The 14,326-nt window shown below is 41.4% G+C and overlaps 1 protein-coding gene across 2 annotated transcripts in view; it reads right to left on the bottom strand.

Annotated features, from left to right (window-relative positions):
* INTS7 (integrator complex subunit 7) overlaps window positions 1-14,132 on the bottom strand; it is a 28,512-nt gene extending 14,380 nt beyond the window's left edge. For both annotated transcript variants that reach the window (XR_011337058.1, XM_069852849.1), the window contains exons 1-10: window positions 14,041-14,132; window positions 12,370-12,499; window positions 11,139-11,285; window positions 8,194-8,331; window positions 7,661-7,707; window positions 7,003-7,202; window positions 4,976-5,098; window positions 2,149-2,266; window positions 1,022-1,156; window positions 307-404 (exon numbers count right to left, since the gene is read on the bottom strand). Coding sequence is in view for 1 of the 2 variants with exons in the window: in XM_069852849.1 (XP_069708950.1) it covers window positions 307-404; window positions 1,022-1,156; window positions 2,149-2,266; window positions 4,976-5,098; window positions 7,003-7,202; window positions 7,661-7,707; window positions 8,194-8,331; window positions 11,139-11,285; window positions 12,370-12,499; window positions 14,041-14,131 (1,227 nt within the window). In the remaining variant the exon portion in view is untranslated. The remainder of the gene's footprint in view (window positions 1-306; window positions 405-1,021; window positions 1,157-2,148; window positions 2,267-4,975; window positions 5,099-7,002; window positions 7,203-7,660; window positions 7,708-8,193; window positions 8,332-11,138; window positions 11,286-12,369; window positions 12,500-14,040) is intronic.
* Window positions 14,133-14,326: the final 194 nt, after the last annotated feature.

Here is a 14,326-nt window from a genome sequence, read left to right as displayed (position 1 = left end):
CTTCATCCTCCAGAGACATCCTCATCCTATGTTCAAGTTTGTTTTGTTACGGCTGTTCTTATGAGAAGCACTTTTTCCCCCCTACAGCAATCAACCTACTCCAGAGCCAAGAGGAGCTGCACTATAGTTGTGCTCCATTTCTTTACTGCTCTAAACTCTGATTACAACCAAAACATAGAAAATCTTTGTTTCCTTCCAGTACATTATGCTTCCACCAGAAAGGATCTGGTGCACAGTAGCCTTTCTGTTACACAAGCTATTACTATAGCTTACAGCTGTGCTATGGGAAGACAAGAATACTGTCACCTTTAAGGTTGCCTGAGCTCCTGGACTGTCATCTTGACTACAAAGAACAAGAAGAGCTTCTAAGCCAAAAACTGCATCTTGCTCCAAAGGCAAAAGATCTAAGAAAAGAAAAACAGAGGAAGTTAGTTCCCTGTTACATTATCTGCCCATAACTGGTCAGAAAATAACTGGTGTACACCATGCATAACTGGTGTAATTCTTGCACTGGTGCTATCGTCATGACAGGAAAAAAAAAATCTTCCTAATACTTCTACCTTCCCTTATTTTGAGCACAAAAAACTCTGCTGTTCCACATCTCTGGTAACTATTCAACAGTCACACCCACTGTGACATCTGTAGAGTGTGCATAAATCTCTAGACTAAGACTTCTAAACACCTCGTTTTTCTTTTGAAAGAGACCGTGCAAAGAGTTTTCAAAGGTTGACAAACAACTCACTAGTTTTACAGCAAAGGCGAGACAAGCATTTATTTAGCACTAATTCTACTGTGCCCAGGAATTTTCTCTAAATTAGACAAAGACAGTATCTTCCCAACCATCCATAAAGTCATATAGAATATTTTCTACTGGATCATAGCCCTCATTCTCCCTAACCAGCATGAAGGATCAAACAGATTGACAGACAGGTTCACAGTAAAGAACAATTAATACATGTTAAGTGCATCAACCTGACTGTAAACAGACAGCATTGTAAGCATTGTCCTCGCTTTCATTTACCTTTTTCCTGACAAGAGGCTGATATATTAGTCAGAATTCTCACACCATGAGCTGCAATGCCACGGTTATTATGGTAACAGCACTCCTGTGCTAGTTTTACTAAATCAAGTGATCTTGCAGTTGTAGCTGCTGTTCCTAAATAAAAACAAGGCAAACAGGATATAAAGCAGCACAGTCCATAACTACACCACAGGTCTTTTCAGGTAGATTTCTGCAAAAAACTATACTTAGGATCAATTTCTTTTCATATGTGTAAAGAATAGGATGAAAACATATCTTTATCTCTCCACCTACACACACAGAGGCTCTCGCTCCATTCCTGAACATTATACAAGCCAGACATACATGAGAGAGAATGTTCAGGTCTAAAAGCTCATCTTTCATGGACTCAGAAATATTGCCTTAAGGAATATTATATCTGATTTAAAAAGCTAGTGAGCATATTAATTATTAAGACATGCCAGAATGACTGAGGAGAATGTACTGTTTTTCTCCATTTCTGCAGCCCATGTAGTTGGGCTCTTAACATCCATTAGGGTGGCCTGGCTTTCAGGAAGGAAAAAAAGAAAATAGTGTGATCACCATTTTAAGAACAAGACATCTTGAATCACTTTAAAATGTCTACTCTGTTTCTCCAGAACATAGTTACAAGGCAGAAAGGTTCACCTGGTACTGAAGCAGGTCATTCCTACGAGGGTGGGGCAGCTTCACTGTGCCAGGGTAATGTGTCAGCCCACTCTCGCACCATTAAGTCCCTATGCTACTCAAAACTATGCAAATCCACGTTTTCAAAGCACCTTAAGCAGAAAGCAGGCCACGTCAGCCATCTGAGGTGTTACATCTCTTCATTTTACGAAGAGAAGTTGAAGACCCAAAGATAAAAACCCTTTCATACAGCATATTACCCACAGAATTCAGAACAAAATCTTGGACCTTGATTATTCATGGGTATACAATATCTCATTTTAAATTTAAACACAATGAACACAGTCTGACTCTCAGCTAGTGTTCTGAAGTTCAAAAACAGTTTAAGAAAATGCTACAAAGTGTTTACATCAAACCATTTATCAGTAGATAGCCAACCCATTAACAATGCCACAGATAGTAATCTAATCTAGTTCTCTTACCTGGAGCGCTACTGAAGTACTGCTTAATGGCAATGGTCCCAGATAACGTGGAAAGAACAGATAACATGCCCAGTTTCAAGCTGTCATAAGGAGTGTGAAGAGCAGATTCACAGAGTGCCTAAAGATCAGCAGGAGAAAAGACAGAGAGGGGAGTCCCATCAGCTATCAGAATTAAATGTTTAGTTGCGCTTGCCTATGAAAAGTTTTGAAAAGTTTGGATGTCATTATCTGAAGTATCTGCTTTAGTAGACCAAGGACACGGCTTGCAGAAAAGTGGCACTGGGTCTCATGTGCTAGGAAACATCAATTAAGTTAATTATTAATTAAAAATCTGTGGCAAAAAATATTAACAAGTCTCATTGATCAAATACTGCAAAAGATTAAGACAGTTCTCCAGTCTCGAAGATTAAGCCTTATCACAACTAGACTGGCATAATTCTTAAAACACACCTTATTCTCAGATTCATTACACATACACTGACCACAATCTAGTCTTTCACTGGTTTTGGAGGTTTTTTTAGTCAATATAAGAGAAAACAATATGAGACACAAATGGAAAACATAGGTATAGTCTGCCTCAGAATGCCAGAGTTGAATGGTAACACCCAGAAAGTGAATAAAGAAAAAGTACAGCATAGAATTAGTTCCAGGAAACAAATGAAACCCTTGAATACTGTTCTTACCAGGCATTCACATGTTCTTGATTGATGCAAGGGTTAAATTCTAAATAAATTTGTATCAATGCAGTATTTTGCTAATCCACTGAATAGTATGGCAACAACAGACAGAAGCAACAACAATGATTAGGGCTGAAAATTACTCTTGATGTCTACCAAGACACTGATGTTCTATTCCAGCACTATTAGATCACCACTCACAGAGTATATTTGAAACAGTAACTCTGAAAAATGCCAGGAGCATGGGAGAATCAGCAGGATGGATCACAGACCGCTTGTTAACTTTGCAGTCAGCAGGAGCACTGCTCTAAGCATCAACAGCTCCTAAAGCTGATGTCTAGGAATCAGTGAAGTCACCACAATTCAAAGACCAATCCTTCTATCTGACCCACACAGACAGACCCAAAATGCTGAAGAACTTAACACTGCTGAGACTTTCGCTGATAAAAAGATACAAGAAGCAAGTTTTGGCGTGAGAAAAGGAGGGTCTGTTCCAATCCCTGTTGTATAAACATTACAAAGTCATTTAAAAATATCTGGAAAAAAATTGTCCAACTCAAAATGTTGACTTTATATTTCAGAAGTTAGAAAAACTCCCATTACTTCTGCATGCCATTCAGCAAACAACAACAAGCTTCAATCAGTTTTGTCCTAATCCGGTCACAAGTTTAGTTCCAACATCAATGGAACTTTTGCTTATGCATTTCAACGATCCGGATACCTACTTAAAGAAACTACATAACGATGAAAGCCATTTTATCAATGCCTCTCACATGTACTGAGATAACTACCAACCAGGAATAATGGTATAGAGTAGCATTTTGACCGCAAAGAATCCATAAACAATTAAAGCAGGTCCTTAAAATTTCTAAAAGGAAATAAATTTCTGGTATTAATCCATTATAAGGAACAAAGCAGCTCACTAGAACAAAAATCTCCGCACACTCCAAATGATCTTATCTAAGAACTGGGGACAAAGCAAAACATGCTTTATTTCCAAGTGATTTTTCCTCCTAGCTGCCTTGTGCTTCAAAAGCACGTAGCAAAAATAGCTTCCAAGAGTTGCAAAAACAAAGAAAAGTAGAGCTATAAAACCATGCCATTAAGTTCTTGAAATATTTACTTTCCCATTAATCTTACCTGAAGGTATTTTCTATAGTCATTTCTACCAGAAAAGTGAAACACAAGAACAAAAAATGTTCATATGCGACTGAAATACAGTAGCAATACTATCTACGATATAAAGCTGTTTCCCCAAGTAACACAGATGCACTATAAACACCCTCTAGGGTCTCACTCATAAAACAGGAGTCACAAGGACGCTACCAAAAAAATAAGCTATTAATCTTAAGAAATGAAGTAAAAATTGCACTTGTCCTCTCAAGTAAACCTTGCCGGATGACAAGCTTTGACAAATCCTAGAGAGACTCTGTTACATTAATACATACTCAGTATTAATGTAAATATTCAGCTCTCACATCTATCATCTTAGATGAGTTTGTCAGGTGGAAAAGTTATTTCCTTCTTGTAAAAAAGTCTACTACATGACACATGCTTTTCCTCAGTTATAATACTTCAACTTCTAGCACGTGAAGGGGGCCTTCCAGTACCTGAAGGGGCTACAAGAAAGCTGGGAAGGGACTGTTCACAAAGGCTTGTAGTGATAGGACTAGGGGCAATGGGTATAAACTGGAGAAGGGCAGATTTAGACTAGACATAAGGAGGAATTTCTTCACCATGAGGGTGGTGAGGCACTGGCACAGGTTGCCCAGGGAGACTGTGAATGCTCCATCCCTGGAGATGTTCAAGGTCAGGCTGGATGGGGCCTTGGGCAGCCTGATCTAGCGGGATGTTTCTGCCCATGGCAGGGGGGTTGGAACTGGATGATCTCTAAGGTCCCTTCCAACCCAAACTATTCTATGATTCTCTGAACTTTGATCCTTATAGGTTAACTTACCCAATTCAATATATTCTATGATTGTATGAACTGTTCATTAACATTTGGCTACTCCACTTGGCAGAATAACCTAACTTAAGGATATGGAGATCTATGTTCTTCATTCTTTTACCTCCCAAACAGCTTTTGTGGAAAGAACTCTACAACTAATTGCAAAGTTTCGTACTGAGCTTTAGTTTAAAAAAGTATAAACCTGAATATTTTCTCTGCTCCATGTATGTGGTGTCTTGTTGGCCAACAGCTTTAAATCTTGGATTGCAAGCCTCTTCACAGCCTTCCTGGGGTCATTCTTCAAGTACTGCAACAAAAGCTGGATCTGGAAAGTAAATTCATCATTTGAGAAAGAAATGTTACTAAAAGGAGGTCTTTTCAATAGTACTTGTGAAGAAATGCCAAGCATACTGATCCAAAAATTAACTTGCCTTATCCCTGATTTACTCTCCACATGGAAAAGCCCCTAAAAGCCCCTACTTGGGCTGTGATACCATGGCAAGCTAGAACAGTCTGACAGCTGGTTTCGACCATCCTGCTCTCCTCATTCAAGCACCCTTTCTCTACATCACCCTGCATACCTGAGAAGCCTTGAGACCTGTTTCAACACTCTCAGAAATTCAGTAAAAGAGAAGCTCAACAAACTCGCTGAGAAGCTCAGTAAACTTCATTGTACTGTTGTGACTATGTGACTAGCAAGCATTCTGCGCATTTGATGCTAATTCAGGTGCCTGTATGATAGGCAGTTAACAGACAGCAATACAGACCTTGGAGGTCTCAACAGCTGCCAAAACCAGCCCCAAAACCCCAACCGATACCAACCCCTACTCACCCCCTCTGAAGCAATTATCTCAAATGAAGTGACACTTAACTGCTTGTCCTTTACTGTGTTCATTTCATGCAAATTTACAAAGACGTAATAACCAGCACATGAAAAAGCATGAACATGCCAGCCATGGTTTTGCTCTCCATCCCCACCCTGGCTACATCACTTTTAAAAGCCCTATTGGCTGTTGTGTTGGAAAATTACAGCCTAAATCACCATGCTCACAGCCATTAAAAAAAAAAAAAAAAAAAAGAACATAAAGTGTTCTAATGTCATTTCAGTTGGATTAGATTCATTATTATCAAAACCATCCTCTGAAATACAGAAATAGCCCATACCAAGAGACAGATCAATGCTATTAGCTTAACAGTACCAGACACCAGCCTTCCATAGCTGTACAGGATTGAAAGAAAGCAAATAGGTTTTTATGACTACTTTACAAGGATTAGTTAGAAGAATCTCAAATGTCACTGTGTTCAGACCTGCTATATAAATCATGTCCACAAAGCACATTACCAGAACTTAAAAGCATTGTATTCTTCCATGTCTGCTTTCCCATAACTTGGTTTTTAGTCTTCAATTATAGTAACAAATTCAAATTTCTTGAAGTTCTTCAAGAAAACACATTTTTAAATGCACTCTATGCTATTGAAATATTCATTTGCTTGCATGCAAGGCATGCAAAAGGTACATCCACGACCCAAGAGGACATACAGCAGCAAAAAGTGAAAACTGGGTTCTACAGGTAAGATGAAGTGTTCTCAAAAAAAGTCAGGGTTTACGTTTTCCTGAATGCTGATTCCTGTGGATTCCTGTGTTTAACGTGGTTACCTGGAAATGGGACCAAGGAAGGCAAACTATAAAAGCACAGTTTTCAGGGTACCCTTTCGGCATAGCACACAGGAGCAACTATGAGGAATGGCTGAGAGAGCTGGGGTTGTTTAGCCTGGAGGAGGCTGAGGGGAGACCTCATTGCTTGCTATAACTGCCTGAAAGGAGGTTGTAGAGAGGAGGGTGATGGCCTCTTCTCCCAAGTGACAGGGGACAGGACAAGCGGGAATGGCCTCAAGCTCCGCCAGGGGAGATTTAGGCTGGACATTAGGAAAAAATTTTTCACAGAAAGGGTCATTGGGCACTGGCACAGGCTGCCCAGGGAGGTGGTGGATTCACCTTCCCAGGAGGTGTTTAAGGCACAGGTGGACGAGGTGCTAAGGGGCATGGTTTAGTGTTTGATAGGAATGGTTGGACTCGATGATCCGGTGGGTCTCTTCCAACCTGGTTATTCTATGATTCTATGATCTTAGCATATGCATCGCGATTTATTTTCAGCAACAGCTAGAATCTGAGCTTTTTTCAAATGTACTGAGCACTTGAAGTTTAAAGAAAAAAATAGGAAGAATTACCTGCTTAGGAATGTCAACCAAAGAAGAAGCAGCAAGCAGAGTAAAGGTGTGCAGAGTGACAATGACCATCTTGGTAGAGGGATAGGAAGTTACCAGCTGCTGAAGCAGCTGCCGGGAGCTGGAGGCCAGGCTAGCATCGTGATGCATGTGCTGTAGAATAGGGATCAACTTCAATTTCAAGTCCACAGGTGTGGCCAAACCTGCAACAAGGAAGAGAAACACAGGCAAGTACGTTAGTCCTTTGTACTGGCTTTTGGCAGTACACACAATGTGTCTGCTCAACGCAGACCATGCATTAGCTTTATCTACTAGCTAACAGCAGTACCAAGCGCTTTTGTGGTTCAAAGAAGTTTCCCCTTGCTTCTTTATAGGTAACACGTATTAATTAATCTGAAGCAACTTGTGACAGTCTTTGTAAGATTATTCATTGTATTATAGATGAGCTTTTCCTCTTTACTAAACAGTCGTTTTGAGAACTCAGATTTAAAGAGGACACAAGAGTGAGACATTAGATGGCTGGTTGGCTAATTTAATTTAAAAACTGCAATCATTTGATAAGGACAACAACATTCTGTTATCCAATATTTACATATGGATAATAAAGAATTCTCAAGAGGAACTGAGCTTTTCCCTTTTATCATTGAATACACGTACGTACCTTGAATCATCTCACTGATTTTATTACAGATTCCAACAGCAAAATCCCTATAGAGAAAAGACAAAGTAGCAGGTGAAATTAAAAAAAAAAATTAAATAAAATAATTAACCACTAAGCATTGTGTTTTAACAATAAAAGTTTTCACAAAAGAGTGCTTGCCAAGACCTAAGCAGTTTCAGAACCGCTACATGTATGCACAATCAAATGGTAAAATGGAAGCTTTCCAGTATGTGTCAGTGACAAGCAACACTACATTTTGTTACCTAATATAATTTCTGTAAAATAATCTATGATCAATGCTGCTATTACACTTTGCATTCCCATATTTCTGAGCTTTCCTTACTATTCTAGGAAAAAAAAAATTGGTTAAACTTGTATTCAGATGTCTTTACAACATTGTAATTGTACATAAATGTTTTACTATAAATGACATGGTTAGCACTGCAGAAGGAAATATTAAGGCTTGTGAATGCCAGTGTCAATGGAGTTTCCACTCTCTGTAATACGAAAAACTGAAAAAAATTTCATCTTACTTTGATTGTGCAGAAAAGTTGGCAGCAGCAAATATAGCAGCTTCAACTTCCACATTATCATGGGAATCCAAACTCTGACGAATACTGTGATGTGCATTTTTCCTTTCTGGAATAATAGACGCCATGCTGCCCAACATCCTACAGAAATAAAGCACAGCAGAATGAGGAAGAGCAATGACTATAAAGAAACACAAGATGAAACCACATAGAAATATAAAAAGGACTGGCTAAACCACTATTTTTATATAAATATGAGCTCTTTCATGTCTACTACAGAAACAAGTGCTAAATATAAACAAAAGCTAACACATATTGTTACATGGGTTATGTCAGAGGTTTAATGACAAATCAATTACATTTTCATACTTTTTAGCTTGAAATGGGCATTGTGAAAATCTTAGCAAGATTTGTTAAAAAATTAAGAGTGCACTAAGGCACTGGGAACCAGTATATTTAAGATGCTTTTACATTCAAGCTCAGCTTACCAATACAACAGATTTAATGCTAAAATGTACGTATGGCTGTCTTCAGACACACATGAAGTACGCATCATAAAATATAAATTCAGAAAACTGGTAGTCTGGGGGGATAAAAAAACTGTTTTCACACTTTCTCTCCCTCCCTCTTCCCAATTAAGACTGCAGAAGTAAATAAGTGACAGGGTGTTTGAACAGTCATGAATTTTAACCACGTGCCAAGAAAGAGAAGTTTCTAGAGTGCTATCGTGATCAAGTAAACAAATACCTGACTTTCATCATTTGTTTCTAAGATTTTTGACTGATGTGAAATAAGGTTATTACTGGGAATAGTGCAATATCTTTTGTGTAACTGCAAAAAAGGAGCAAATTGATCTACACCTTTGCTAATAACATCTCAAAGCAACTTCCTGACATATTCAGTATAATCCAATCAAAAGAAGAATGAATGCAAGATTTGCACTGATTGTTACTTTAGCAAGAGTTCTATGCAAATATTTACACACAATTATTCAGCAATAAAATTTGACAATGTTCTGCTTTTCTTTACTGACACTACTTAAGGAGGACAAAAGCAATTCAACTGCAGGTTTTATTCTGAAACTAGATTAAACCAACAGTCATTTTAACCTTTCACTTTATGCGTCATGTGAACTGATTGGTAATTTAAGTATTTTTCAAACTAAGCAGATTCCTGAGACTTCTAATAAAAACAGCCCTCAAAACCTTTCAACAGCTGTAGCCTTATGATAGAATACTGAAGTGAAACAAGAAAGAATACAAGAAAACATACAGATACACTGTATTTACAGATATCTGAGACATCAGAGCATGAAAGCATAATCTCAAATAAAAATATCAAGGGAAGAAAGGAATGGATAAATGAGGCAATCAAACAACACCTTGTTAATGATTCCTATCTTTCAACAGTGAAATCATTAACAGTTCTAGATGAATACAATAAAAGAATACATAGGGAGAAAGAGTGGTATCTTCGCATTTTATATAACTTGCATGGGAGCTGGAAGATGCAGTTAAGATGATCGTACAGATAAGATGACCATGTTGGACAGAGTTGGAGATAGCGGCATTTAAGAGCGCTTAATTCCCCTCCCACCCCTATCTGACTCCCAGGAAGTCCAAAACAATCAACAACGCAGTGGCACTTCCTTAGAAGTTATTGATGAGGGAACAACCAGGCAGAAAACAGAGAACAGGTGCAAGCATAAGAAGGTTCACATAAAGAAGTACTGCTTACAAGTTAACAAAAAATTATTTTGACGTGTAAGGAAGCACCTTCCTTTTGGTCCTGGTCTAAATATATCATAGATAACATATGATAGATTGCTTATAGCTATTATCTCATCTCAAATGCAACATTTAATTTTTCTCTCGAGTACACAAAATTTCAATGCTGCAAATTCTGTTTTGCCCAGAGCCATCACAAAATTCTCACCATCATAAATCTGAACCTCATGAGGTTCAACAAGGCTAAGTGCAAGGTCCTACACCTGGGTCGAGGCAACCCACAGTTTCAAGGCAGGATGGGGATGATGTGATTGAGAACAGCCCTGCAGAGAAGGACTTGGGGGTTGCTGGTGGATGAGAAGATCAACATGTGCCAGCAATATGCGCTCGCAGACAAGAAGGCCAACTGTATTCTGGGCTAAATCAAAAGAAGTGTGGCCAGCAGGTTGAGGGAGGTGATCCCGCCCCTCTGTTCCTCTCTTGTGAGACCTCATCTGGAGCATTATGTCCAGTTCTGGAATCCTCAACATAAGAAGGATATGGAGCTCTTGGAACGGTCCAGAGGAGGGCTACAAAGATGATCAGGGAGCCGGAGCACCTTCCCTATGAGGACAGGCTGAGAGAGCTGGGGTTGTTCAGCCTGGAGAAGAGAAGGCTCCAAGGAGACCTTACAGTGACCTTCCAGTACCTGAACAGGGCCTACAAGAAAGGTGGGAAGGGACTGTTCACAAAGGCTTGTAGCAATAGGACTAGGGGCAATGCCTGTAAACTGGAGAGGGGCAGATTTAGACTAGACATAAGGAAGAATTTCTTCACGATGAGAGTGATGCGGCACTGGCACAGGTTGCCCAGGGAAGCTGTGGCTGCCCCATCCCTGGAGTTGTTTGAGGCCAGGTTGGATAGGGCCTTGGGCAGCCTGATCTGGTGGGAGGTGTCCCTGCCCATGGCAGGGGGGTTGGAACTGGATGATCTTTAAGGTCCTTTCCAACCCAAACTATTCTATAAATTCTATGATGCTATAAATGGTTAATAACCTTGTTGTTCTGATCACGTATACTTATCACTCACCCCCTTAAAAACAGACACGTTTGCTTTTAAATCTATGAGCAATGTGTAAGATGCTCCCCATATTTCACTCATGGTAGTTGCAGATTTTGTTATTCCAGACTAATAATTAGCCATAGATTTGAAATAATTTAGGTTCACGTATGTAGTACATACCGAAGCGTAATAGCCCGAGCAACTGGATCGTTGCTATGAATTACAGAGAAAACTCTTTTGACAAACTCATCCACATTCAGGATCTTCTCTAAGTGCTTCTCACTCTGCTGAGTAACTTTCAGCACACAGAGCCTCAGGAAGTTGTTTCTGTTAAAAAACACAGACGTTTCATTATCGGGCTGTTTTTATAATAAAAAGTCAGTAAAAAATTCCAAGAGTAAATTAAAACAAGGAAAGGTCTACGCTTTAGAAACATTATATTTAAGTCAACTAATATAGTCAAAAAGAGACTGTTAACACACTATTGGCTTATTGTCTACAGGTAGTAACAAATTTTTGACATCAGTGAGGAGAAGCGCAAGAAGATGCCTGTTTTGTGTGCTCTTAGGGATCTAATTCTGCTAGAAAAGCAGGCTAAGCCTAATTGTCACTGTCAGGTGTCAGTGAATTTCTTTTCCTTCCTGAATACAACAGTGAAGATTCCACAACAGCAACAGATAACTCTGTAAGCTATTACAAGGCATCTCCACTTCCATCACGTGTATTATTTACATATCAGGCACTCAGAAAAGCTATACTTGGAACTTCTTTATTAACATTCCTTAAAGAAGGAATTTTCACAGATGATTATTCATCTATTTGTTAATTATAAATAATATTATTAATTAATAATAGGACAGGAGGAAATTGTCTCAAGTTGTGCCAGGGAGTGTTTAGATTGGATATTAAGGAAAAATTTCTTCACCGAGAGTGGTGAAACATTGGCACAGGGAAGCTGTGGAGTCTCCATCCCTGGAGGTGTCAGAAAAGGTGTAGACAAGGCACTTTGGGATATGGTTTAGTAGGCATAGTGGTGTTGTATTGATGATTAGACTTGATCTTAGAGATCTTATCCAACCTTAACAATTCTATGACCTACGATTCCATGAATTTGAACTTGCCTATGGAGCAAAATTTAGAGCAGTAAAATTAAACCGGTCAGCAAGTGAATCCTCAAACCAGGACAGATGGAGAGGAACTGTGTCACTGATCCCTCACAGCCGCTTAACCCCTCTGAAGATGGGGAAAGGAAGCTTCAATTCAACCCCACTGGTCCTCAGTTGAGTTGGTACCACTGCAGTGTCACCAGGTAAGCACAAAACCCCCACCACTGCCCAGGCAACACACCAAGACATGGGGCATTCCTACAGATTAAGGTTTGAACAGACAGAAACTGACTGACGCTACTTACCCCACCCTGAAAACATCAGCTAGCTTCAGGAAAGCTGAATTAATGAGAATAGGGAAAGGATACTTCTGGAAGAGCCTGGGAAAACGAACAACGGCCTCACACTGTTCCCCGAGTTTGCCAGACCTAAGACCTAAACAAAACAACAATCGCAGTAGTTATCAATGCTCCTTCCATTGCACTTCTGAGCAAACCAGTATGAGTGGCTAGATAGAATGCAGCGTCCGTGCTAATGTCTAATTACAAGTGCAAGGATGAGGGGGAATGGCTATAAATTAGATGGTGGAAGATTTATACTAGACATACAGAAGAATTTCTTCATGCTGAAGGTGGTGAGGCACTGGCACAGGTTGCCCAGGGAAGCTGTGGCTGCCCCATCCCTGGAGGTGTTCAAGGCCGGGTTGGATGGGGCCTTGGGCAGCCTGATCTAGTGGGAGGTGTCCCTGCCCATGGCACGGGGGTTGGAACTGGACGATCTTTAATGACCTTTCCAACCTAAGCCATTCTGTGATTCTAATCATATCACAGAAATCAATGAACAATAAAGGTAAAGCCCTTGTTTTCTGAAACTTAAGGAATAAAACAAGGAAGGCTGCAGAAGACTGGCATCTGGACAGCATTTAAATAGCCAAAAGACACAGGAGGTCAAGATAACCCTTATTTCGAACCTTATTTAGGTTCGAATCTTCAAAAAGGGCAAATGCCAACGAAATAGGGCAGGGGTCTGCTCTGCAGACTGCAGACTCAATAAAGGACTGTGGGGAGCATGCGCGAGGGGGAGGACACCTGTTAGCCTTAGGAAATGCTATTAATACACACCGCTTTTACAAGAAATACAGTACATATGTATAAATTCAGCATATAAAAACCCTGCTACTTGTAAAGGCCGGTGTATATGCTAGGAGGATTGGTTGTCCCTGATCCGGTAACGAATAAAGGGAATGTCTACTTCTTGAGACCTTCAAGGGGTGTTATATGAAGTTTCTTTTTCCGATTTAGGTGGCACGTCAAAAGCTGGGTCCCCCGCCCCCAGCTTACGGCAAAGCGCTGTGAAACAAAGCTCCTGCCCGCTGGGGACCGACTGATGGGACTGATGGGATGGGACCGATGGGGTGGGTCGGGACGGCACCGATGGGACGGGACGGCACCAATGGGATAGGATGGGACCGATGGGATGGGACGGCACCGATGGGATGGGACTGATGGGATGGGACGGCACTGATGGGATGGGACCAATGGGACAGGACGGCACCGATGGGATGGGACGACACTGATTGGATAGGATGGGACCGATCGGACAGGACGACACCGATGGGATGGCACCGATGGGACGGGACGACACTGATGGGATGGGACCAATGGGACTGGATGACACCGATGGGATGGGACCAATGGGATGGGACGGGACAGGACCGACAGGACTGGATGGGACCAATGGGACACGACTAATGGGACCGATGGGATGGGGTGAGACCGACGGGACACGACTGACCGACGGGATGGGACTGATAGGACGGGACCAATAGGATCGACGGGACGGGACCGACTGACGGAACGGGACCAGATAAGACCGACAGGACGGGGCTGATGGGACGAGACCAGATGGGACCGACGGGACGGCACTGCCTAGCCCGGCACGGCACGGCCACGGCCCTATCCCTAGCCCCGCCTGACCTTTGTCCAACTCCATCAGGGCGGAGTTGGCGTCCAGCTCCTGCTCGCCGTAGCCCGCATCGGCCAGGAAGGACTTGGCGCTGGCGGCCATGCCGAACTCCTCTCCCCCGGCCGCGCTGCTGAGTGCGCAGGCGCGGGGCCGGGCGCGCGCCAATGAATGGCGGGCGAGGGGGCGTGGCCGGATGGGGTGGGTCTTATCCTCGCGTCAGCCAATCAACGGGAGGGGGCGTGGCTGGGCGGGACGCCCGATGATTTCCAGTGGAGTGGGCGTGGCCTGAGTGACTCG

This window comes from Phaenicophaeus curvirostris, chromosome 2 (genome assembly GCF_032191515.1).
Source record: "Phaenicophaeus curvirostris isolate KB17595 chromosome 2, BPBGC_Pcur_1.0, whole genome shotgun sequence".
Lineage (NCBI taxonomy): Eukaryota > Metazoa > Chordata > Aves > Cuculiformes > Cuculidae > Phaenicophaeus > Phaenicophaeus curvirostris.
The sequence above is the reverse complement of the archived record's forward strand: the minus strand, read 5'-3'. Positions and strand labels throughout refer to the sequence as shown.